Source organism: Helianthus annuus, chromosome 9 (genome assembly GCF_002127325.2).
Source record: "Helianthus annuus cultivar XRQ/B chromosome 9, HanXRQr2.0-SUNRISE, whole genome shotgun sequence".
NCBI classification, from domain to species: domain Eukaryota; kingdom Viridiplantae; phylum Streptophyta; class Magnoliopsida; order Asterales; family Asteraceae; genus Helianthus; species Helianthus annuus.
The window spans coordinates 40,826,927-40,853,519 of record NC_035441.2 but is presented as its reverse complement, the minus strand read 5'-3'; the positions used below and the strand labels follow the sequence as shown (position 1 = coordinate 40,853,519).

The 26,593-nt window shown below is 36.3% G+C and overlaps 2 protein-coding genes and 3 long non-coding RNA genes across 6 annotated transcripts; all 5 read right to left on the bottom strand.

The window, feature by feature from the left end:
- Positions 1 to 356: 356 nt before the first annotated feature.
- On the bottom strand, positions 357 to 1,010 carry LOC118481872. Its single transcript, XR_004866181.1, has 3 exons — positions 900 to 1,010; positions 677 to 785; positions 357 to 571 (listed from the first exon to the last, which is right to left on the bottom strand). It is a non-coding gene; the product is annotated as an uncharacterized LOC118481872 (long non-coding RNA).
- Positions 1,011 to 1,553: 543 nt separating this feature from the next.
- Positions 1,554 to 2,995, bottom strand: LOC118481873. Of its 2 annotated transcripts, XR_004866182.1 has the most exons (4): positions 2,847 to 2,995; positions 2,512 to 2,658; positions 2,331 to 2,395; positions 1,554 to 2,236 (listed from the first exon to the last, which is right to left on the bottom strand). It is a non-coding gene; the product is annotated as an uncharacterized LOC118481873 (long non-coding RNA). The 2 variants fall into 2 exon arrangements; XR_004866183.1 differs by lacking the exon at positions 2,331 to 2,395 and having other exon boundaries at positions 1,555 to 2,236.
- Positions 2,996 to 3,272: 277 nt separating this feature from the next.
- On the bottom strand, positions 3,273 to 3,759 carry LOC118481874. Its single transcript, XR_004866184.1, has 3 exons — positions 3,621 to 3,759; positions 3,483 to 3,546; positions 3,273 to 3,407 (listed from the first exon to the last, which is right to left on the bottom strand). It is a non-coding gene; the product is annotated as an uncharacterized LOC118481874 (long non-coding RNA).
- Positions 3,760 to 4,700: 941 nt separating this feature from the next.
- LOC118481705 (ubiquitin carboxyl-terminal hydrolase 24-like) lies at positions 4,701 to 9,537 on the bottom strand. Its single transcript, XM_035976914.1, has 3 exons — positions 9,362 to 9,537; positions 8,506 to 8,614; positions 4,701 to 4,877 (listed from the first exon to the last, which is right to left on the bottom strand). The coding sequence occupies exons 1-3, from the start codon at positions 9,535 to 9,537 to the stop codon at positions 4,767 to 4,769; spliced, it is 396 nt and encodes a 131-aa protein (XP_035832807.1). The 3' UTR covers positions 4,701 to 4,766.
- A 1,261-nt stretch (positions 9,538 to 10,798) lies between these two features.
- LOC110875495 (tRNA ligase 1) lies at positions 10,799 to 26,555 on the bottom strand. Its single transcript, XM_035976913.1, is given in 14 exon segments — positions 10,799 to 11,341; positions 11,755 to 11,916; positions 12,020 to 12,122; positions 12,198 to 12,278; positions 13,342 to 13,420; positions 13,511 to 13,580; positions 13,668 to 13,744; positions 14,297 to 14,357; positions 14,523 to 14,623; positions 14,731 to 14,800; positions 14,802 to 14,842; positions 15,360 to 15,458; positions 25,823 to 26,004; positions 26,518 to 26,555. Coding segments are annotated over 14 exon segments (1,548 nt in total). The 3' UTR covers positions 10,799 to 10,957.
- Between the last annotated feature and the right edge of the window lie 38 nt (positions 26,556 to 26,593).

Genomic DNA, 26,593 nt, shown 5'->3' with positions numbered 1-26,593 from the left:
CTAACAGTTTTACATAACTGTCAAAACTAAACAATTCACACAAGGAAGAAAACACAAACTAAAAAACAAAATAAACAATTAGAAAACTCAAATCCAAACAAACCTAAAGCATGCTTTTATGATAAAAAGATATGAAATAAACAAATACGTCATGAGTCATATAAGCTACCAGAGTTGAACTTCAAATTTATTTATACTAGTGGGGATGCCCGCGCGTTGCTGCGGCTATTTATGTTTGGAAGTAAAAATTATCCGGCCACTTAACCTAGCTCGTACAATTATTACTATACTTTTAAATACCGTGGTTCAAAGCATTATGCTTTTAACTAATAACCGCGGCAAAGGTAGTATAGTAATTTCACATAACCATTTCATTCAATAGTTTGTCGGCAACGAGCTTATCGGAAGGTGAAGAGGTCCATTCCTGGTAATGGTGGAGGCTACCAGGAAAATCGGTAAAAAGCCCGTCAACTCCTATCGTGTTTATCCAGTAATCAAATTCCACATAAGGGTCTTGACTGAAGTTGAAATGCAAGTACCGGTCTTCATTGCGAAATGTGTATGGGTGCACCTGCAAGTTACAACAAAGAAGTACTATTTACTATTATATCCCTGTCAAATATCTTGTGTTTATTTGCACATATTGCTTCAAAACTTGTATGCGGTGTAAATTTACCTTTCTATCCATCACATGTGTAACGATCTTGAATCGCTGTTAGACGAAGTTAAATCAGCTACATTGGTGAAATCACCATCTGAAGAACAATGTGTCCACTATATTGGTCCTAAAACAGATAAATGGAGTTTCTTGATGTTCTTCTATATATGAAGTAGCACAATTACAATCATATCTATCAAAGAATTAGCCTACCAGCATAAGCAATAGTAAACAAACTTACATATTGTGTATACATGTATCCATCCACCTGTTCGAGATGTAGGATTATGCTGAGGTGGCGCGCGCAAAATTGACTATTGACTATGTAAGGTCATGCATCCAAACACTTTGCAAAACACGAGAAACTTTGCTTGGTAATTTATAGTCATCGAGAGAAGATGGATCAGATGACAGGTCATCAGAAGTTGACCAACGGTACACACCCCGTTCCTGTTGACTGCTCAGTACGGTGTTGTCTAGTATTGTCGCCACCAACAGTGTCACCACCATGTTCATTGATAGAAGCGCGTTCATTATAAAATCAAACTGACAGCAAATCGTTACAGAAAAATAGATGTTAGATATTCACAACATTCTACATTCCAATATAGTGAATAAAAAACTTATGCAAATAATAGGCTCGCGTAGGCTGTAATCGAGCCGAGCCAGGTTGAGGTTGAGTTCAAACTCGAGCTCGAACTTAAACGAGCCAGCTCGGCTCGGCTCATTTATTTTGTCGAGCTGAAAAGTTGAGCTCGCCTCATAAAATGTTCCAGCCGGCTCGTTAATTTTTTTACAAATATTGATAACATAAAAAAACCAAAAAAAATAAAATAAAATATGTACTATTTTTTTTCTGATATTTTAAAGATCGAAAGGTATTTTAAAAGTAGTATATGAATAATTTTTGTTTATTTTCCCATATTTTTATATGTTATTGATTAACTAAACTCAAAATGTTTTCACTTCAATTAATCTATATAAAATTAAAATAATTCGAGCCGGCTCGCGAGCTCCCAAGCAGAGCCAGGCCTAGCTCGACCTCGGCTTGTTTACAAATCGAGCCGAGCCGAGCCAGCTCGTTTACAACGAGCTTTTGTCTTGAGCTTTTTGAACACCCCTACTCGTGAGCCAGCTCAATAAGTGAAGCTCAAGCTTATTTTTAAGCTCAGCTTCGGGCTCAAGCTTATGTTTAAGCGCAAGTTCGGGATCAAGCTTTTTTTAGGCTCGGCTCGATTCGAGCTTTTAGCAGGCCGATCTCGAGTAGCTCACGAGCGGCTTGGCTCGTTTACATCACTAAACATACCTGCTTATTTCCAGAGTGAATTGGCCCATCTTGTGCTGCCGAGTAAGGAATGAAGTAACCGGGAAGAATTAAGGCGGTTTCGGGTTGATACTGTTGAAAATACGTGGGTAAGGATAACCCTATAAACAGGGATACACCAACTATCATGATATTTCTGAAGCTTGATGTTTAAACCTAAACCCGTTCTGACCCCACCCAACCTGCCCGCTCACCAAAATTCCACTTCTTATCCAAATCTCTACCAACGGCATTCTCAGTCCTTTCATCTGAACCTGATCATGTTTAATTTAATTTGTGTTAGTTCGGCACATCTGTAATTGTTTTAGCCTAGGCCCAGTGCACATTCCCTCAAGGAATACAAGTCACCTGATCCACCTAACGTGCGCATTGGTGCATCGTCCCGACGTAAATCGGACAAAACCTCTTTGTCACTTTCATATCCACAAGTTCCATGATCAGAAAAAGTGTCACCAAAAGAACTTGAAGTCTCAATTAATGGCTGAAATTTAATTCGTAATTACAATAAAATCATATTAAAAATACTTACATCACGAACAACAATCTGATTAGTATCAGAATTCTGAATTAATGGCGTATTGGTCATGAACCACGGCTGCTTAGAAGACGCCTTTGCCGTTTTCTTCCCCTATTTTCACTCTGTTCTGATAATGCCCTCAAACAATCTTTCCGGTCACTGAAATCATACAAATTTACAAAGCAATTGTCAGGCTTCAAACATAAAAGCAACACATGCAATGTAGACTCAAACAGATTACATGTACAATACAAATTCACTCATTCAGCGGTTCAGATCTAAAACCAAATATTCCACAAAATCGGAACCCAACAGTTTCTAACAAGTAACAACATATAAAAGTGTACCTTGGCATGAATAAACTCCTCAACTCTACCTTCAGGAAACTTAGCAAGAAGGTGCGGCCATGCCCGTAGGTCGAGATCAATCCAAAGGTCCGAATTTCCTCTTCGCGATCAAAGAAAATATCCGCTCCTTCACCGTAAATCCTAACCAAAACCGTTCGTACATAATCTTCAGCCGTGTTTTTGGGCCAAGTGATTCGATAAACAATAATAGTCATAGCACCACTTAAATGGACCGCTTTTAATTTGCTTGTATCAAACACATCTCCCCAAATTCGGGTTAAATTAACAACCAAATCATTATCGAATTCGAAAATGAATAATCACAGGTTTGAGCTCAAGAATCATACAATAAAATGAAAAATGTAAACAACAGAAAAGCTTAAAGGAAAACCCAATTCACATAATAAAGATTAATAAATAAACTAACCTAAGATTATGTATTTTTTTGAAATAACAGATGGTAATAACGGAATTTGGTTCCTACAGTAATTCCTGTGATCAAGACCCAATTGAAAGATTTCAGAGAATTTTGAAATAACAGAATCAGAATCCCTCCTGAACCTACAATTAACGTTTCACAAGTATAATTAGTAAACACGTATAGAAAAACATGACGAATCATTGTTTGACACGCACAGTGGTCGGCTTCTTGATGACAACACCTTCAGCTTCAATTCGTCCCTTTAAACACCGATTACAGCTTCAAAACACAGGTATAGATTAGTCTCATTCGATTATCATAATTACCAAACATAATCAAATCCAAAAACATACCTCTGGAAGTCTCAATCGGAACCCTAGATGGAAGATTTGGGAATTTGGAAGTAGAAGATGATGATGAAGATCTTTTGTGCGCTTGGATGATAAATCTTCACCTAAAGAGCGATTGCAGGTTCATATAAAACATGATGGACCGATCTGGACCGATCAACTTCTTGTTTAGGGGTTTAAGAGGTAGATAGAAGGATGAACGATGGTGAAATTCATCAATAACTTAATTAAATGTGAACATCAGAGAGACATAAATGTAGGGTTGAAATCTCTATGTTGCCCCTTAGGCGTCTTAAAAATACGGAGATTGTCTCAATTTGCCTGTTTTATTTTTGTTGTATTGCTTTAAAATTGATACGCGTGATAAAATTACCATCTTGTACATCATTTCTCCTTTTTAATATATTATAGATTATAGATGTATATATATATATATATATATATATATTTTTACTTTTGTGGATTTTTGTTTCGCTTTATTGTCTTGATGATTTCATCACAAAGGAGATTGTATCAAGAGAGAAGGTAAACGGACAACAAGTTGCGCCGCTACAATATACACATATAAAAACATTGAACCATGTATATAAGGTAAACGGACAACGAGTTGCGGCCCTACAATACACATATATAAAAACATTGAACCATGTATAAAAATAAAGTCAAATTTGAAAAAAATGGTCATCCAAATTAGGGACGAGCAAATGAGACCAGATCCCGAAACCGAACAGATACCGTACCCGTATCAGTACCGCATCACCTTTTGGAGTTTTCGTGATCGGCATTTTCGGTTCGGTATAGTACCGGTATTTTACCGGGCTCATCCCTAAATTCCAAATGTCCCTTAATGATAATTTAAACCAGTTTATTTAGTGAAAGTTCAAATTAAAACTCTCAAAATATAATTTTCACAAAACATCCTACTCATTTAGCCTTTTAGTTAATTTTTTTTATTTGAGACCGAACCAAAATTAACCTATCAAAAACTAGATGGGTTGAAAATACGCCTCACTAAAATACTAAATAACCAACAAAATCAACCAAAAAGAGGTACAAGTATTTTAAGTAACATAACAGATAAATGACACGTTACCATAAACTTGTAAAGCCGAAATGGAGCTAAAATTGGGGGAAGAAGACCTGTAAAATCTACTGCTGCTTGTAGAAGAGAACATAAGCTTGATCATGAAGGACTTTGTTGGTAGGAATAGAGTCAACCGATGCATCGTCAAAACGCAGCCATTTTCCGCTCGGGTGACCCTTTGAGGCAGTAGCGGAACCAGAAATTTTCAATAGGAGGGTCAGTGTAATTTTTTTTATCAATCGATATATAATACGCTCGAGAACAAATGTTAAAAAGGTTTTTTTTTATTATAAAATACAATTATATAGAAATAGTTATACGTAATAATATAATCTGGTTATATACATTAAAAAAGCAAATGTATTTAAAAACTTGAAGTCATCTATATATAATCTAAAATTTAGTTACATGTTCTATTTTAAAATCAACATTTATGATGTTTTAAATGCAATACTTAAAATAATATTGATTAAAATAATATATTACAAAATCATAAGTATATTATAAAGCATTTCTTTAGGGGCTTCTTAAAAATTAAGAAGTATAAGTAAAAATGCTTAGTATACAACACACAATGCATATATTAATTATGTTTGGGGGTTAAATTTTTCATTTTTCTACAAGGACTTCTTAAAAATTAAAACATACAAGTAGAAAGACTTAGTATACAACACACGATGCGTATATTAATTATGTTTTAGGGGTAAATTCGTCTTCCAACATGAATATTAAATTATTAATATCTTAATTCTAACCGACTATAATTAATTGAAATGGATCTCTAGGGACTATAATTAATTGAATGTAATGACTCATCTTAAATTAACAATACAAAGAAAATAAAATTAGTTTAAACATTTATAATGAAAATACATTGAAAAAGCAATTCCAAATTCCCAAATACTTCCAAGCTAGCTAATTAGATCGGGTTGATCCTAAATAATAACGCCAACAAGTTAATTACATATTTACATCCAGTTTTATCTATACTATATTATAAAGCATTTCTGAAGGATACTGGCAAAATTTAAGTAATTACAATATTTTATGCTTATGATACAACAACTTAATGGGGTTAATAAATGGGCACAATGGTCTTTTAACATGGGTTAAATGATTTTTTAAATATAAATTAACAATTGAAGTATTCTTAAATACAATTAAATTGATAAAATAAATGTAGACAAAATGATAATAAAAAATGAATTCGAAGAGTTAAATAAATGTAGACAAATGATAATAAAAAAGAATTCGAAGAGTTGTCTACATTGTTTCCTAACGATCGAATTTAATTTCAACAAATCAGCTGAAGAGTTGCGATCTTGATGCTTACTTATATTTAAACCCTTCCCTAAGTCATGCAAACCTCACAATATGGGTTCTCATTATTTCCCATCTCTTCTCCTAAACTAATAATCCAACTCTGTACTTTCGTTGTCCCTTCACCCCTCTCTCATTTTATAATGTTGAGCATCATGCATCTGTCTCATGTCTTACATTCATTTATTCACTCAACATCAACCAATGATGAACACCAACAGTCCTGCCCATATAACACCACGAGATCATGGTACATGTTTTGATAACTACTCAATCTCTACTGATTTATTGATTCATGATAATAACATGATATATCTTACATTACTTTAAATGGTTTTTACAATATTATGGTTTTTAAAATGCCAAGGTCTGTTAGCGATGATGTGGAGTGCTAATGTGACTGGAATTTAAGGATGGAAAGTGTTGGCTTTGAAGATGGTGTTGAGATATCGAAACGTGATCTGGTTCCGGGTACTTTCATGCTTTCGCAACCAATGGTTGTTTAAATCGATTTCGCCTGAAAAGTTTATCAACCGATGGTCCACGTGGTTCTTTTTGTGTAATAAAGTCGTTTTCTCTCTTAAAAAACAGACTATTGCAACCAATATTTGCTAAATGCACATTAGCGACAAATTTGCAACTAAGAATTAAAACGATTGCAAAATTAGCTAATGCTTGCGACCAAAAACGATAATTGTTTTGTTTAAAAACTAGCGAAGATGAAACCCAAATTATTGTCACTAAAAGCACTCACAAAATGTCCACTGGTCGCAAAGTAGTAGCAAATTTGATTTGCGCATGAAGGTTTTAGCAACATTTTTTGAGTTATGAATGTCATCTTACCCTTTACTTTATTCTTCTTCTATTGTTTGGACAGAAATGGGACTCAGATTTGGTAGAAGCAAGGCACATCAAACATCTTGATGAAAACCTCAACATCATAAGATTAAGATTTGGGGAGCACAGGAAGCCGTTTTTTTTGTAATTAACCGCGAGTTCATCGTGTAAGAGAGACAAGAAACAACGGGTGTTGAACTCTGGTAAATGATCAAGGAATGGATTGTACTTATTTTTTGTTATAAAGGTGTTAGTATAGTTTGATCTCAAAGTTTAAAGAATATTGGTATGAAGGTGGTACCATTGGCCTCATTGCCAAAAGAAATGACAACAGAATATTCAATAAGAAATGGTATTACAGCCTGTAAATCACAAGCACACCTGCTACGATTCGCCATCTAGGCACCGAATTCCTGTACTACCACATCGATGGGTTCAAATCTTTTAATTAGATAATCCAATTCATTTTTTATAAGAAGCGTCAAAGATAATTTATTTAAAGTTTAATATAAATTAAATTTTGTATAGTGGCACATATAATTCGATTCGATCAGCCTTACTTTACCATTATCTTTGTATTTAGTCTTTGTTTAAATTTTATTCAATATCATTTAGTAATTCTTATTTGTTTTTTTTAATTTTAGTATTTAAAAACTTTGGGAAACGAATGAGTCAGTTTTCATCTTAGACCCCTATGAGGTTTAACCATTTGAAATTTAAAACGTGTTGATATAATTGTGATTCGATTGGATATGTTTCTATTGCACTATTTGGATTGAATTGACTGTTGCAATTTAATAATCGTCAGTTATAGTTCGTTTTTTGAATATAGAGAAACACTGACTTATTTAAGGTGCTTGATTTGGGTGAATAGTAGCAATATAAACTGCTATTGTAATTTGGTGTGATATTCAATTCATTATCAGCAACCTAATCAAATTGTGCCCTAAACATAGAGTAAATGTGTTCACCAGTAAGGTAATAATATGTGTTAAAGTAATGCTGATCTAACCAATATCCCTGTAATGTATGTTTTTAGACTTGGCATACATGTTTGTTCTTAAACAGATTCCGCAAACAAAGATTCCTCTGCTATGCACACCTTAAATTTTGTGTGGCCGGCTTATGGTACAAGCTCTTATCACGTTTTGTATGGCTTCTCTTACATTGTCTTTTGGCTAATTATCTTTTATCCATACATAAACATTTTCCCCAAACGCACAACAAAATGAAGGACAATAACTGTTGGTCATGCCGTGCATCGCACGGGCCTACCCTCTAGTAAGAATAATAAAGAAGTAAATTAATATGATGACGGTAAAAATTTAAAGTTCACTCTGAAACTCAAAGTCAAACATAGACTTAAGTAAACATTAATTAAATATTATTAAATAAGTTTTGTTGCTTTTATTAATTGTTTCTCTTTCTTCTTCATATAAGAAAATCATTCTTCTTCAAACGCATAAACCACCGCCTGCAACCGAGTTTCTCCGCCCTTCGCCAGTTCGCCACCGTCCTCCACCAGATTCTTCCATTTTTTTACTCTTGCTTTTCCTTTCAAGTTTCAACTATCTTACCGTTGATAAATTAAGGGTCAATTTCCAGAAACGCTGCTATGTTAAATATACGCAGTCATCGGAAAGTTCAACCGGCCGGAGGGTCAACTGACCCCCTGACCCCCCTGTGGTTCCGCCACTGCTTTGAGGGTTCCCTCCCGTGATGAGTTATCGTTGCCACAAGCGCATACTTACTATACCATTATGTTCATGAGGCAACAGGTCAAACTGGGTGTGTTTAGATTGAAACAGGTCGGATTGGGTTCACCACACATACTTTTATATCCAGCTTTTTTCAAATAAATAAGAGTTGAATGTCTTTTTTGTCCATGAAGTTTAGCCAGTTTTTCCGCATGTGAATCCAAAAGGTTTGAAATCTCACCATTTTCATTCAGCTCGTTAACTCTATCCATTTTTTCTCTGCTAAGTCAAGAGTATTTCCATATTTTTTTAACTTAAAAGGCTATTCACTCGTTTTCACTTTATGTAGAAGCATTTAAAATATCCTTACTAAATAAAAAACAAAAATAATATATGTATGCACACACACTATCTATCTTCTTCACAAAAATACCCCTGATTTAACGGCAAAAAATGGATGGAGTTAACGAGCCGGGTGAAAATGGCAATATTTCAAACCTTTGGATCCAGACGCGGAAAAACAAATCGTTGGATGAAAGTCGCAAAACTTGTCAAACCTCAAGGACAAAAATGGCATTTTAATAAATAAATAATAGAGATGATTAATGAGTTAACTGGATTACAAATACAATATTATTGTAATGATAAGCTAAGGTAAGTGAATAATAGGATGAATGGACTAAAACTTTACCATGGGCGAACGGGTTATTTGACTATTAGTATAACACTATAACATCTAAAAATATCTATGACGGTAGATGTATGTTTATCAAACTAAGAAAAAACGTTAGTAATATGGGTAAGGATCTGTTGATGGCGAAACAAGCAGCCCACGGTTAAGGATGAGTTCGAGAGGGAAGTAGACGGGTTTTAATAACTTGGTGCTCGCTTGGTTTCCGTAGCTAAATCGCATCAAGTGCAATATTATAATCCAAAAGGTTTGAAATCTTACCAGCTCAGTCTGATAATAAGACAAATTCATTTCATTTAGGGTAATTTTTAACAATCATCTAGGTTACGGTCTTACGGATACGATAATGCTAACACATAGGTCTGTAAATAAACCGAACGTTCAGGAACTTGCTCGGTGAGAAGTTTGTTTATGTTCCTTTATTTTGATAAACGAATGAACATGAACACAATTTTTTGTTCATTTAATTAAACGAACGAACATGAACTCACGTTTTGTTTGTTCATTTGTGTTCGTTTATGTTCATTTATGTACATGTGTTTATGTGCCGTTCATTTACATTTGTTTATGTTCGTTTCAATTTAAAAGTAGTTATATTTTTTTTTTTTTTTGCTTTTGATGTCCATTATTAATATAACCAGAAAATTTTTTGGCTTGTGCTTATATTTTAAAGTAGTTTATAGCTTATTTTCTATCATTTATATAAATATAAAACATAAAAGGAACTTTCTATCTACCTATATAAATATAACTAATTGGTAATTGGGCTTTCTAGTAATAAAATGGGTTGACCAATGGAATTTGTGGTAATTAATCACTAATTTATATAAAAAAAGGAACTTATGTTCGTTAAATATGTTTGCTTATGTTTAGTAAATTATGTTCGTTTGTTTTCATTTATGTTTCTTCAATTATGTTCATTTGTGTTGTTTATTGTTTGTTAAATTATGTTCGTTTAAGTGTGTTTGTTTATGTTCGTTACGTTCATGAACTGTTCATCTAGGTTTTAAACAAACACAGACAACATAAACGAACACGAACAACATAAACGAACATGAACAAAAAAAATGTGTTCGATTATATGTTCGTGTTCGTTCGATTCATTTACACGGCTACTAACACAGTCCTGTTGGATATAGGTGTTTATATAAGACAAGGAATATTCGCTAGTGAAATTCTGTCATTGTTCTATGTGTGTGTATATATATATGAAGCATTAAAACTTCAGATCATGTAAACATCTGAGAACTAAATTGTTGATTCCATATTGTAAGTACAATTGCAAGTGATACAGATTCATCATAGTAGTACCAACACTGTCCGCCACATACAAACTACAAGTATAATATTAGTACCTTTCCAGCAGATGATGCACGGTATCCTTCAAGTATAATTCTGAGAAGACAAGACCAACCTGCAAAAATAAAGTTTCTTTTGACTCCATTCTCAATCCAGCTCAGATCTCATATTAAATCATTCGATGCTTTGTTTTCTTGTGTATTGTCTTGTGGTATATACCTAACATTAGTCCTACAAAATTACAGTTTTGCCATTCAAAGGTGCAAGACAACATCCTCCTCACTAGCAGTTTGAAACCGGTATATTTGATATGCTACTAAGATCCAATTATAGCAAAAACCACTTCTCAGTATTCAGCAGGGTCCGGCCCACTTGACCCGGTGGTTGTAGTGTTACTTGTAGTACACACGGCTCAATGGAATTGCAGAACCCCGGTAATAGTGAAAGGCGGGTTAAATTCAATGTGCTTAGCTTTCCCTTGCAAAACGAGCTCGGGTAATGTATTGGCTTCCTTAGGGGGTATGCCTTGAGCGGTCCACAATGTGAGATGGGGCCACTCGTTTTTAGACGTTATCTTCTGACCATCAATGGACCCGGGCTGGGCTTCCAATGCAGCTAGTTTATCTGATAATAATAGTGCGGTTACATCCACTGGCACCTTTTGGTTCACGAAACGACCATAGTTAGCCACAGCGGTTACACCATGACTTCTCTTGTGAGCAAGAGTGATGTGGGCCTTTTGGAGGTTGTTGTTTTCTATGAATGTTTTCACCTTCGGGTTGTTCTCCTCGGATATCTGTTCAAGAAAATAATTAGATACATTCAAGACTACGTCATGAAAAATAAATATTATATGCTACAATTACCAACTTAGGTGAATTTTTATGTACATATGGGTATAAATTCAAGTTGATTTACGTTTCAACGTAAATTTTTCCAGGAAATGAGTCGGGTCAAATATAATATGTTCTTATGCTTATTATTATGTATGTTTTCAGTTGGCCTACGCTTTGACGTAAATTTTATTTTGTTCTGGAAATGGGTCGGGTCAGATGTAATACGTTTTTGCGCTTATTTTTATGTACGTTTTCAGGTGGTCTACGTTTTGATTTAATTTTTTCGGGGCAATATCTCATACGGAAACATGAAAATCAATAAATATTAATTGAGTAACAAAATACTAAGAGAAAAAGTAGATATTTTACTCACATTTGAAAGGAGATTATGAAGGTCAGCAACAGGAACATCAATGGCAGCAAAAACTATAGTTCCAAACTTGCTCTTTTCAGATGATATCGGTGTAACATATTCTCCCTTCATTATTCTTTTTAGCTGTTCTAACACTTGATCAACAGCAATTTCAAAAAGAACCTACAGAACACAGCCTCAATAATATCTCCAATGTAACTATAAGAACAGATGAACGGAAAACAGATTATTATTTTTCGTTCTATATATTAATTAAACATGCTACCTGAATGGATGCCAAATAATCAGCATTTCGAAATAAAACCTCACGCAGTTGCTTCTCCCACAAAACCCAATCTTTTGCGTATGTCCCTTTACTGGGTTCTGATCTGCAAATTAAAAAAACACATTAACACAAGCACGGAAAGGAAAAAGAACACTATATATAAATGGAAAATACCAACCTTCCATGCCTATTAGTATGAAGCCTGTATAAGTTTATTCCCTCTTCCAATACTGCCTTCACCGAATCAGGTATCGGACTCCTTTATATGATCCCCAAAAAGTAGAAAACATACATCACTGTTAGTCCAGCAGCAGAAATATCGAGCGTAGATATTGATAGAGGTGGAAAATGGGCGGATCCAGCACAATGATGGGTGGTTCTTGGGTAGGGGTGTGCACGGTTCGGTTCAGTTTTATGGTAAAATCGAAACCGAAACCGTAACCAAAATGTTCGTTCTCGGTTATTGAAAACCGTACGGCTTAAGCAACGGCTCGGTTCGGTTTTGGACCAAAATTACGTAAGATTCAGAAATAAAAAGTATGATCCTAGATTTAATAATCTTTCTTAGATGTTTACATTTAAGTTATTATGTTTAACCCTTTTAATTAATATTGTTCACATAAACCTAACTTCTAATACTTTGAAAATCATTTAATTTATATGTTAAATTTAGTTATTTCTTGTAGGCAATGGATAACTCATTTCAAAGATAAATAAACATGTTAATTTTTTTTATTATAAATACTTAACATTTGAGAATAAAACTTATAATTCCTAAATAATATATAACAAACATTAAAAAATGATTTTTAGGTTATTCCGTTCGGTTATTTTTGGTTTTCATAAAATGCAAAACCGTAACCGAACCGTAAATTTTGGTTCGTTTTTTTGTTCTTTTTTTTGTGATTCGGTTACAGTTTTTTTCCAGTTTTTTTGTGTGGTTCGGTTTTCATAAAATGCAAAACCGTAACCGAATCACAAATTTCAGTTCGGTTACTCGATTCGTTTTTTTTTTTTTTTGGTTTTTTGTGTGGTTCAGTTTTTTTCAGTTCGGTTACGTTTTTTCAGTTTTATGCTCACCCATTCTTGGGTACGGGTCGGGTTAACCCAAACACATTTTCTCAAAAAAAATTCAAAATTCGTATAGATAAGTTGATTGTATCGATAATAACCTAATTTCCATAATAAAGTAACTTAGATTGTCTTATGAATGGGACCAGGTCAACTTTCTATCCTTTTTGATTCATTTGACCATTATTGACCCATTGATAAGAAGATGGGCCAACATTGCCAGCTCTGAAAAATATTATCTATGTATCTACCTTTCAGATTTCAGGAGAGGCATCTTCACAAGTGAGCCAAAACGTTCGATCAGTTCACTTTCAAACTCTGAATGATTCTGATATGCGAAGAACAAAAACCTTAGCAACGATTTTGCAAGAAAAATAAAGTATAATATTAATCAGAAGTCACAACTGTGATACCTTTCCATCATATCATACAGGTGATAGAACATTAGCAACACATATCCAACGTTTGGTGATGATTTATCAAGATTTCCCTTCAAATATAGTGATATAATAAGTAGTTTAATACCAATTAAGTGGAAGCAACTACAATGGCATACATAGAAAACTAGCAAACTTACAGGATGATTAACTCGATTAAGTACACGGTATATGAAAACTGCTAATGCATCAAGAGAGAATGGATTTGAGTCGGTTCCTGCATGCATGTTCCCCAAAATTAATATGCTAAAGTAAACAAATATTAGCTATCATACCCAACATCACTACAAGATTGCAAAACTTTCCACTTGAGATTTTTCAAGGAAATTGCAACATGGTCCTTTTTCAGTAAAAAAAATATTAATCCAAATTCTTCACCTATTTACCCCTTAACAACTGCAGGATAAAGAAATAATATAAGAACATGAAAGGATAAAGAAAAAAAGAACATCAGCAGAATTCATTCTTGACAATAAAGTCAACCTTTCAGTCTAGCATGTTATATATTTAGCTTAGAACCTATATATGATGTTGAGGCCTGAATGTACGCACGCATATGTAGTATTTTAGTGTTAATATAAGTGAAAACGAGGCATTTTACTGGTTTCTGAACAATAAGATGTATGCTATCTGACCAATACCCTTTATAGTAGTAAGCTTGCTCCAAAATGTATACATTACAACTTTAAGTGACTATAAGAACCAGAATTTAAATGCATTTATGACGAAAAGAATAACTCATTTGAAGTAATAAAAGATTGACATAAACCTTCAGAGTCAGGCACAATGGGCACTGCAGATGCTTTAGTGCTACGGGACATATCCTCGATCTGCAAAAGTGAAAAAAGAAAACCACCAGGAGGTTTATTTATAGATCTTATTACTGAGGCATGTTAATTGTCCTCTACTCCTCTATATTATATTATATTTATACATAAAATATACTACGTGTAGTTTATGCACAATGGAAAACGTGCTTCAATTCAAAAAGTTACCTGCCTCGTCCAGACTTCTTCATTGGGTGCATTCTTGTCAGCAAGCACTATAGAATAAGGTTTCTTCCGCCTCTCGTCAGCAACCTTTTGCCAATACCTTCCTGTTGAAATTTTAATCGACAAAAAAAGCAAAAGTATATCACGTTATATCATTATTAAGAAGACGATAATTTGTAAGTTAACGATTTTGCTAGAGGCCGGTGGACACCTTTTATAAGGTCACCCATCAGACTATGAATTGGACGGTCATCCTCAAGACCTTCTGAAGCGCTTAATTAGTATTTCCTTACAAAGAGCAGATTTAGCACAACCAGGTATTCCTACAAGGAATATGTATATCTCAAGTTAGTGAAAATGCATGCATATACAAATAACAAATTTATAATCATTTTTATGTACGTGTCGGTATAAATTCAACGTGAAGTTTTTTGGAAAACAAACTAGGTCAAATAGAATATGAGTGGGAGTCAAATTGTGTTTTCTTTTTTTCCTTTTGTTAAAAGCTCTAATTAATCTTTTTTGATTACACGTGTCAGTTTTTTCTTTATACCCGTTACATTTTCTATGCGTGAGTCGGCTCACATTTTATACGTTATGATTGTACGGTATAAATTTGATTTACTTCACGTTTTTATCCAATCGCAATGCTTATGTAGATTACATTGAGCTCAATCGGATACGTCGAAACACGCGTTTTCATATTGTTAACGCATCACATAACGCCTGATCTAATCCATTCGATGTTTGCGATGTACCAACCTTGCAACGCGCACAGGTCTTATTACTAGTTTCACAAAAAGAAATAAGTTGGTTTCATATAAATTAAGATCATTATACCTGGAAAGAATACTATGAGACCTTCCTTTTTCTGAATAGAATCAAGACCTGGGCTAGAAGGTTCTAGAATCTTCTCGGTCTCAAGGTCACCTTCCTCATCTCCGCTGTCACACCCCAACCAATGGCGGAAACATCGGGATGAGACGAAGTGTGAAGATTGCTCGAGACATCATAACACTATTTGTGACAATAATTTAATAATCCAAGTTTCATTTCATAACTTCAACTAGTCAACATTACAAGAAATTCCAAATACAACAAGTTTAACCAATACAACATGATAACATAACAAAATTTGATACAACATATTCAACCCTAACGTCTATATGTGTATCTAGGCATCAACGCTACTTCTTTTATAGCATCATCATCAACCTGTAACATGTTTAAAATACAATTCAATGCAAAAGCAAAGGCGAGTATACAAGTTTGGTACGTACATAGCATAAGATAAAAAGTGTGAACAATTCCTCATGGCAAGCATATGATTCAAGATAAACATTAAATATGGCATGTGTCTAACATATCAAACCAAGAAAACGCAATATGCTCAAGACATAACCTCAAGTTTACGGGCGGGTCGTTAATCCTATAGCGCTACATATGTCAAGGTTTGGCTCGTACGAAGTTAATGATAAGTTCAACACATAAGAATAACCCAAGTTTAAAGTATCAAGTCATCACGTATACAAGCATGTTATAGGAACGTTCATGTGTTTAACAAAGTGTTCATGTGTAAGTTTTTCAATAGGTAAACATGTTACACCCCAAAAGTGGTAAAAGTAAAAAAAAAGGGGGAAGTACGAGTATACTCACGGTTTACAAGTGGTGACTTGAAGTTCCGAGAGCAAGTTTGTGGATGAATTAGTTCGGAGCACCTTGTCCTTCTACACAAGGAAACGTAGGTGTGTGAGTTTGGCGTATAACGGAAGATTATAGATTCGGGGTTTTTAAAATATAGAAAGTAACATAGGTGAAAATAATCATCTTGTACACATAACTCTTGTTCTTGACACTATTGAAACTCAAAAGAGTTGGTATGATTTCATGGATTCTAAGATCCATTAGAGTCGTAACAAGGGCATGGTCATAGATGATGTAACGTCCACTTAACAAATAACTATTAAGTCATCATCAAGTCTTAGTTACTTAGATGTATACATATAGAATAACTTAGATATTATATAGTTTACAAGTCTTAAGATTCAAGCATGAGGTAGGAGATTAATGTCTCCATTTAGGTACCTCTTTGTGTCATAGAATACATACATGAGGTAGGAAGAACAAGCTTCCATTTAGGCACCTCTATTGTTCACCACTACACTTGTTGTTATAAACAACAAGGAGGGTCATGAACATACAAGTATCAAGGTATTAACAACAACTAATCTATAGCAAAACATCAAGTAATGAGTGGATTCTTATGAAGGATAGCCCAAGCTAATCCAACCATCACACATTCAACAAGTTTCACACTTGAACATTACTTGTGGGTAAAACCCTAATTAAAAACAGAAAGTTTATGAGGTTTTAACCTCTGATTTAGATGTCTCAACCATATTTTTAAGCTTAACCAACCATAAGAGGGGTTGTAAGCATTAGGACATTGGTTTGAGATGTGTTTCACACAAGTTAGATGAAGTTTGCATAAGTTTGAAACAAAACAGAAAGTTTTTGGTCAATTTCGGAGCAATTCCAGGTCTGATTTCTCCAAGGAGAAGTCTAGGAATCGAACCCCATGATTATACAAGCAAGTAGGAAAAAGAATCGAGTGAATCGGATAAGAATTGAGTGAGTTATGCTCATTTTCGTGAAGGGGTGTCAATCTACTCGAACCTTTGCTTTCAGCTACGGTTTGGAGGATGTTTTGAGAGTTTTTAGTGTTGCAAAAGTGGTAGGGAGGCTGGTTATAAGTGGTATTTATAGGGGGAAGGATTAGGGTTTCAATGGGTTGGGCTTTGGAAGTGTTTAGAAGGGGTTACACCTTGAAACTAGCCCACAAAACCCAACTATATGGGGCTGAATTTTGCTGAATTTGGGCTGCCATGTTTCTTTATTTTTTTATTTTTTTAAAACATTATAATGAGTAATTTTGTTAGTTAAGTTGTGTAATAATATGCAACAATGTTTCCCCTAACTTGTAATAAGGTGAAATATGAAATAAAACATGATTTAACTAGGTAAAAAGTGTAATGTACAAGTATGTAACATGTTTGTAAGTGACAAGTATATGTCACATATTTACAAGTTCAACATATGTTTGTAAGTATCACAAAGAAGTATCAAATGATCTCATGATTAATCGTATTATGGTGTATGTATAGTATGTAACAAGGAAATGCAAGTTTTCATTCATGATCAAAATCTCGAGTTTACAACGAGTACTAGAAGGAACGAGTACAATGATACAAAGCTTCCAAAATTAGCAACACGAGTAAGACAAGCTATAAATAGAAAGTACAAAACACAGGGCGTTACAGTCTCCCCTCCTTTAGGAAATTTCGTCCCGAAATTTAGGAAGACTCAGGGAAAAGATGAGGATATTTCGATTTCATTTCGCTTTCGAGCTCCCAAGTAAATTCAGCGCCACGTTTTCCTTCCCATCGAACTTTGACAATAGGAATTCGACTGCGCCTCAATTGCTTGGTTCCTTGGTCCACGATTTCGACCGGTTTTTCCACAAAATGAAGCGTTTCGTTGACTTGCAGGTCTTCGAGAGGAACGTGGAGTCCTTCGTCAGCTAGACATTTCTTTAAGTTGGACACATGGAAGACAGGGTGTACATTGCTGAGTCCTTCAGGCAGGTCCAGTCTATACGCAACCTTGCCAATCCTTTCGAGAATCTTGAAAGGACCAACGTAGCGAGGTGCGAGTTTCCCTTTCTTGCCAAATCGAACCACGCCTTTCCAAGGGGATACCTTGAGAAGCACGTTGTCACCTGTCTCGAATTCCATAGGTTTGCGTCCTTTGTCAGCGTAACTCTTCTGTCGGTTCCTGGCTTTCAATAAGTTGTCTCGAACCTGTAAAATCTTGTCCGTAGTCTCTTGTATAAGCTCGGGACCGGTGATTTGGGCTTGACCAATCTCGTGCCAAGGAATAGGCGAACGGCACTTGCGACCATACAATGCTTCGAAAGGAGCCATTTGGATACTCGTGTGATAGCTGTTATTGTACGAGAATTCAGCCAAGGGCAAGTATGAATCCCAGTTGCCACCAAAATCTATTACGCATGAACGAAGCATATCCTCTAAGGTTTGGATAGTACGCTCGGTTTGACCGTCAGTCTGAGGATGGAAGGCGGTGCTAAGGTTAAGCTTAGTACCCATAGCAGATTGAAAAGTTTCCCAAAGACGAGACGTAAAACGAGCATCACGATCAGAAATGATATCAATGGGCGTCCCGTGACGACAGATGATTTCCTTCATGTAGACCTTAGCCAATTTCTCGACTTTGAAGTCTTCACGAATGGGGAGGAAGTGAGCTGATTTGGTCAATCGGTCAACGACGACCCATATGCTGTCATGACCAGCTGTAGTGCGAGGAAGCTTAGTGATGAAATCCATGGCAATGCTCTCCCACTTCCAAACGGGAATTATTGGTTGTTCGAGCAAGCCAGAGGGACGTTGATGTTCGGCTTTTACTTTGGAACACGTAAGACATTTAGAAACGAAGGTGGCTATATCCTTCTTCATTCCAGGCCACCAATAGGAAGTACGCATATCATGGTACATCTTATCAGCACCAGGGTGAATAGAATATTTCGTGTTATGGGCCTCCTTCATCAGGAAATTGCGAAGATCGTCACGATTGGGAATCCAGATGCGATTGAGATAGTATAGAATACCATCGGGTTTGGACACGAGACTATTCTCAGCACCACATTGCATTTCGTTGTAGAGGTTACCCTCATTAACGGATGTATACTGGGCGTTACGTATGCGATTTTGAAGATCGTGGACGAGTTGGAAACAACGGATACTTTGGACGTGAGTTTTACGACTAAGGGCGTCGGCTACTACATTCGCCTTACCCGGGTGGTATTTGATTTCGCAATCATAGTCGTTTAACAATTCCACCCAACGACGTTGACGCATGTTTAGTTCCTTTTGATTGAAGATGTGTTGAAGGCTCATATGGTCGGTGAAGACTACACATTTAGTACCATAAAGGTAGTGTCGCCAAATCTTCAATGCAAAAACGACCGCACCAAGTTCAAGGTCGTGAGTAGTATAGTTTTTCTCATGAATTTTGAGTTGCCTCGATGCGTAAGCGATAACTTTGTCACGTTGCATAAGGACACAACCAAGACCAAGGTTTGAAGCGTCGCAATACACAACGAAATCATCGTTACCATTAGGAAGCGTTAGGATAGGAGCATTGCAAAGCATGTCCTTGAGCGTTTGAAAAGACTCCTCTTGTTCGGGACCCCAAACAAAAGGTCTCTCTTTTTGAGTCAAGGAGGTCAAAGGAACAGCGATTTTCGAAAAGTTGGAGATAAAACGACGATAGTAACCAGCAAGACCAAGAAACGAACGGATTTCGGACGGAGATTTAGGTGCGACCCAATTTTTCACAGCTTCGATTTTTGCGGGATCAACGTGAATACCAAGTTTGTTGACAGTGTGACCAAGGAATTGAACTTCTTGTAACCAAAATTCACACTTGGAGAATTTGGCATATAGGTGTTCAGTACGAAGGAGTTCAAGAATAAGGCGCAAGTGTTGCTCATGCTCTGCTTGCGTCTTGGAATAGATGAGGATATCGTCGATGAAGACGATCACAAAACGGTCCAAGTATGCTTTGCACACGCGGTTCATTAAGTCCATAAAGACAGCAGGTGCATTGGTCAAACCAAAGGGCATGACCACGAACTCATAATGACCATAACGCGTACGAAAGGCGGTTTTAGGCACATCTTCTTCGAGTACTCGAAGTTGATGATACCCAGAACGAAGATCGATCTTTGAAAAGCAGGTTGCGCCTTGTAATTGATCGAAGAGGTCATCAATGCGAGGAAGAGGGTATCGATTCTTGATAGTAAGCTTGTTGAGCTCACGATAGTCAATACACATACGAAAGGATCCATCTTTCTTCTTGACGAACAACACGGGAGCGCCCCAAGGAGAAGTACTAGGGCATATGAAGCCTTTGTTAAGAAGCTCTTGAAGTTGACTCGAGAGCTCTTGCATCTCAGAGGGTGCTAAACGATAGGGGGACTTAGCGATAGGCGTAGCGCCAGGCACTAAATCGATGCGAAAATCGACAGAACGAGCAGGAGGAGGACCAGGAAGGTCTTCGGGAAATACATCCGGAAAGTCACGTACAACAGGAACGTCACTTATGCTTGGGCCTTTATCCTTCTTTTCCACGATGTGGGCGAGAAAGGCGAAGGTACCCTTGCGTAAGCACTTGTTTGCCTTGATACATGACATAAGCTTAAGGCCTTGAGAAGGCTTTTCACCATAGACGTGTAGAGAATCACCATTTGGAAGAGGCAAGCGAATAAACTTCTCAGAACAGACAACTTCAGCACGAACTCGCCCAAGCCAGTCCATACCTACTATGACGTCGAAACTACCCATTTGCATAGGTATGAGATCGATTGAGAATGTATGATCGTTAAGGATTAGAGAACAATTGGAGAGAACAGAATTGACATTGACGGTTTTACCATTAGCAACTTCGACAGCGAAAGATTTTGGCAACTTAGAGCGTTTACACTTGAGCAAAGACTCGAATTCTAACGACACAAAACTTTTATCGGCACCAGTATCAAATAGGCATGAAGCATAGACATGGTTAATGAGAAACGTACCAGTGATGACGTCGTTTGCATTTTGAGCCTGAGCTGTGGTGAGAAGGAAAGCTCGACCCCTAGCGGGTTCTTGAACCTGTTGTTGTTGTTGGGGTTGTGGCTGTGGTTGTTGCTGTCGAGGTTGTTGTGGTTGATATCGTTGAGGACACACATTGGCCATGTGGTTGGTATCACCACACGTGAAGCATACTCGCACAGGAGCGACTTGATTTGGAGCCAAAAGAGCTTGGTTTTGGTAGGCCTGTGGGGGGATACGACAGTATGGCGAGAGATGCCCATACCGGCCACACTTGTCACACTTTCGACAATGAGCGTTTGGGGGGTGATGATATCGGCATTTGTCGCACTTTGGGTGCGTTCCAGTATAAACCTTGCGTTCACCATTGAAAGCAGGCACAGTTTGAAGGGGTTGTGGGTTTGGCGGAGTGACGACCGCGCAGTTTTGGCTTGAAGCCTTCCGCTTCTTGCCTTGGTTTCTCTTAGATTGCTGGGAGGGTTTAGACTCATTAGGAGAGTCAATGGTGGCTTGGTGCGCATTCTTTGTTGAAACCTTGTCAAAGGTTCCATGAAGAACACAATTGTTGTTAAGTTCGGTAGCTATGCGGTACGCGTCTTCAATGGTTTGAGGGTTGGCAGATGCAAGATGGTTTGTTAAGGAAGGTGCAACACAACGAATGAACTTGGCCACGGTTTTGGGGGCGGTTTCTACTTGACCAGGGCATAGAACACTAAGCTGTTTGAAGCGTGTAATCAAACCATCCATGTCACTCCCTTTTTGCGTGAGGTTCCAGAATTCATTTTCCAACTTTTGGAGTTCGTGAGGGGGACAAAAGTGATCCTTCATAAGTTGTTTGAGATCGTCCCACGGCATAGTGTGTGCGACCTCGTTTCCTCTCTTGTTACGCTCAGTTGTCCACCACTCAAGTGCCTTTTCACGAAACACACCGGTTGCATTCAATGTTCTCAACTCGTCAGGGCAACCACTTTGTAAGAAGGTAAGCTCGATGGAGTCAAACCAATTCATCATGGCGGTAGCGCCATTCTTGCCGGTAAATTCTAAGGGTTTGCAAGCCATGAATTGCTTGAATTGGAAGGTGGCTTTGGGTTTGTCGGCCTTTGAGTCGACCGAACCATGTGGTGAATCGGTTTGGATCTTGCTAACAATGTCGGGTAGGACCTTTGCAAATTGTTTAGCCATAAACTTCATACAATCCTTTTGGGACATGGCGGAGGAGGTCGAACCCTTCTTTGACCTTTGTCTCTTGGATGAACTAGAAGACATCTAAAAGATTTGAAAGAGAAGGGAAAGGATGAGACTTTGATCATTAATTGAAAACAAGGTTCGTGTATGCAACGCAAGTAGATGTTCAAGTACCAAGTAAAGTTCACATAAAGCATAGGTTCCCAACACACATTCAACATGTATAGCACATAAGTTGCGAATAGGAAAATATAAATTTAGTTGGTTCATGAGAATTATTATTGTTTGTGATTGCGATAATGTGCGACATGATTAAAACGACATTTCGAAATGAATGAACGTTCAAGTATAAAATCACATATAAATTGAGATACATAAAAGAGAGGCTCAATAAAACATAGGAATGTTTCGGGTAGAGAAACGTCGACAATTCCAAAGTGGGTCGAAAGTCCTTTCGATTTAGAGATATTGTGCTTTGGCCTATAAGTAAGATACTCTCGTCGAGAAGCGATTAACGGTATCTTACCCTTCCGGTTACTACACATCTCTAAATGATTGGAACATTCGGGACTTTGGCGAGAATAAAAATCAAGGAATGGGACTTAATCGACAAGATGCGGGTTTCACCCCTAACTTGACGATTTCGTACCCTAAATGTGGTTGGTACTTGTCGGCCAAAATAAAATTTTGACACTTTGACAAGGGTCCACTAGAGTTGAAATGGAAATTACCATTAAGTTGTGGATGTCACTCCTAGCTTAATGGTGAAATTTCGTGCAAAAATAGATTAAAGGTAGAGTGAGAGTCGTTTACCAAATTGTGGGTTTCACGCCTATTTTGGTAAATTCGTCTCGATAATGTATCAAGAATATATAAAAATATAGCATAAGTGTATTTGTGTTTGCCTTAGGAAAGGCACATAAATTTATTAACAAGAAGTGTAGCTAGGAAGCATGTAAGATAGAGCAAAAATGTTTTAAACAACAAATAAGAGACAAAGTTCCTAAAACTATAGACTAGGGCAAAAGCATGGCAATTTTCCTAATTCCCTATAGTTATGGCTCTGATACCAATCTGTCACACCCCAACCAATGGCGGAAACATCGGGATGAGACGAAGTGTGAAGATTGCTCGAGACATCATAACACTATTTGTGACAATAATTTAATAATCCAAGTTTCATTTCATAACTTCAACTAGTCAACATTACAAGAAATTCCAAATACAACAAGTTTAACCAATACAACATGATAACATAACAAAATTTGATACAACATATTCAACCCTAACGTCTATATGTGTATCTAGGCATCAACGCTACTTCTTTTATAGCATCATCATCAACCTGTAACATGTTTAAAATACAATTCAATGCAAAAGCAAAGGCGAGTATACAAGTTTGGTACGTACATAGCATAAGATAAAAAGTGTGAACAATTCCTCATGGCAAGCATATGATTCAAGATAAACATTAAATATGGCATGTGTCTAACATATCAAACCAAGAAAACGCAATATGCTCAAGACATAACCTCAAGTTTACGGGCGGGTCGTTAATCCTATAGCGCTACATATGTCAAGGTTTGGCTCGTACGAAGTTAATGATAAGTTCAACACATAAGAATAACCCAAGTTTAAAGTATCAAGTCATCACGTATACAAGCATGTTATAGGAACGTTCATGTGTTTAACAAAGTGTTCATGTGTAAGTTTTTCAATAGGTAAACATGTTACACCCCAAAAGTGGTAAAAGTAAAAAAAAAGGGGGAAGTACGAGTATACTCACGGTTTACAAGTGGTGACTTGAAGTTCCGAGAGCAAGTTTGTGGATGAATTAGTTCGGAGCACCTTGTCCTTCTACACAAGGAAACGTAGGTGTGTGAGTTTGGCGTATAACGGAAGATTATAGATTCGGGGTTTTTAAAATATAGAAAGTAACATAGGTGAAAATAATCATCTTGTACACATAACTCTTGTTCTTGACACTATTGAAACTCAAAAGAGTTGGTATGATTTCATGGATTCTAAGATCCATTAGAGTCGTAACAAGGGCATGGTCATAGATGATGTAACGTCCACTTAACAAATAACTATTAAGTCATCATCAAGTCTTAGTTACTTAGATGTATACATATAGAATAACTTAGATATTATATAGTTTACAAGTCTTAAGATTCAAGCATGAGGTAGGAGATTAATGTCTCCATTTAGGTACCTCTTTGTGTCATAGAATACATACATGAGGTAGGAAGAACAAGCTTCCATTTAGGCACCTCTATTGTTCACCACTACACTTGTTGTTATAAACAACAAGGAGGGTCATGAACATACAAGTATCAAGGTATTAACAACAACTAATCTATAGCAAAACATCAAGTAATGAGTGGATTCTTATGAAGGATAGCCCAAGCTAATCCAACCATCACACATTCAACAAGTTTCACACTTGAACATTACTTGTGGGTAAAACCCTAATTAAAAACAGAAAGTTTATGAGGTTTTAACCTCTGATTTAGATGTCTCAACCATGTTTTTAAGCTTAACCAACCATAAGAGGGGTTGTAAGCATTAGGACATTGGTTTGAGATGTGTTTCACACAAGTTAGATGAAGTTTGCATAAGTTTGAAACAAAACAGAAAGTTTTGGTCAATTTCGGAGCAATTCCAGGTCTGATTTCTCCAAGGAGAAGTCTAGGAATCGAACCCCATGATTATACAAGCAAGTAGGAAAAAGAATCGAGTGAATCGGATAAGAATTGAGTGAGTTATGCTCATTTTCGTGAAGGGGTGTCAATCTACTCGAACCTTTGCTTTCAGCTACGGTTTGGAGGATGTTTTGAGAGTTTTTAGTGTTGCAAAAGTGGTAGGGAGGCTGGTTATAAGTGGTATTTATAGGGGGAAGGATTAGGGTTTCAATGGGTTGGGCTTTGGAAGTGTTTAGAAGGGGTTACACCTTGAAACTAGCCCACAAAACCCAACTATATGGGGCTGAATTTTGCTGAATTTGGGCTGCCATGTTTCTTTATTTTTTTATTTTTTTAAAACATTATAATGAGTAATTTTGTTAGTTAAGTTGTGTAATAATATGCAACAATGTTTCCCCTAACTTGTAATAAGGTGAAATATGAAATAAAACATGATTTAACTAGGTAAAAAGTGTAATGTACAAGTATGTAACATGTTTGTAAGTGACAAGTATATGTCACATATTTACAAGTTCAACATATGTTTGTAAGTATCACAAAGAAGTATCAAATGATCTCATGATTAATCGTATTATGGTGTATGTATAGTATGTAACAAGGAAATGCAAGTTTTCATTCATGATCAAAATCTCGAGTTTACAACGAGTACTAGAAGGAACGAGTACAATGATACAAAGCTTCCAAAATTAGCAACACGAGTAAGACAAGCTATAAATAGAAAGTACAAAACACAGGGCGTTACATCCGCCTCCTTCAACAATGGCCAAGAAATCTTCTGTTCGAACCAGGTCACCAGCACATCCAATCAAAGCTTGATTCTCTGGACTGCGTTTTGCGTATTGTTCAAGGAAAGGCTCGGCTTCGCTCAAGTATATAGATGATGACAGCTGTCGGTTGCCACATTTCCTTTTTATGTACACTGCCCTGACATAAAAATTGTATCATGTATAGTGAAAAAGAAAAATAAAAACCGGTAAGCATGTAAAACATATATTGATGACTAGTGCTAATACCAGCGAACTTTGCGGGTTGGACAAAATAATATGTTTTCAAGGTATTGACAACGAACATTATACGTTTATAATGATCATAACGAAATTATCTGAAAGAAATTATTATGGAACTCTCAGGTTCATAAAGTATATAAAAAAACCTTAATACTTCTAGTTTTGGTTTTAAAAGCTTCGTAACCAATAAACTACTTCTGGTTCCATTACTTATGTAAATAATAAATTACAATGAACTAAAAAATGAATACTAAAAAAGTAAGTCTCCAACAAATACGAAACGTTCCATTCTTTATACCCATGTATCTGGTAACAATTAAATAAAAGCAATTAAATGCATAGCAATTTACCAAACCCGTATCTATCTACTAAGAAATAAATAAAAGACCATCTAACCACCTTGGCGTTATTTGGGTATACATATACATACCATACAGTTGCTAATAAGAAGCAGTTTAGCAACTGCATATGAGTTCAGGTTGAAAAGGAATTGTACTCGTTCTCCC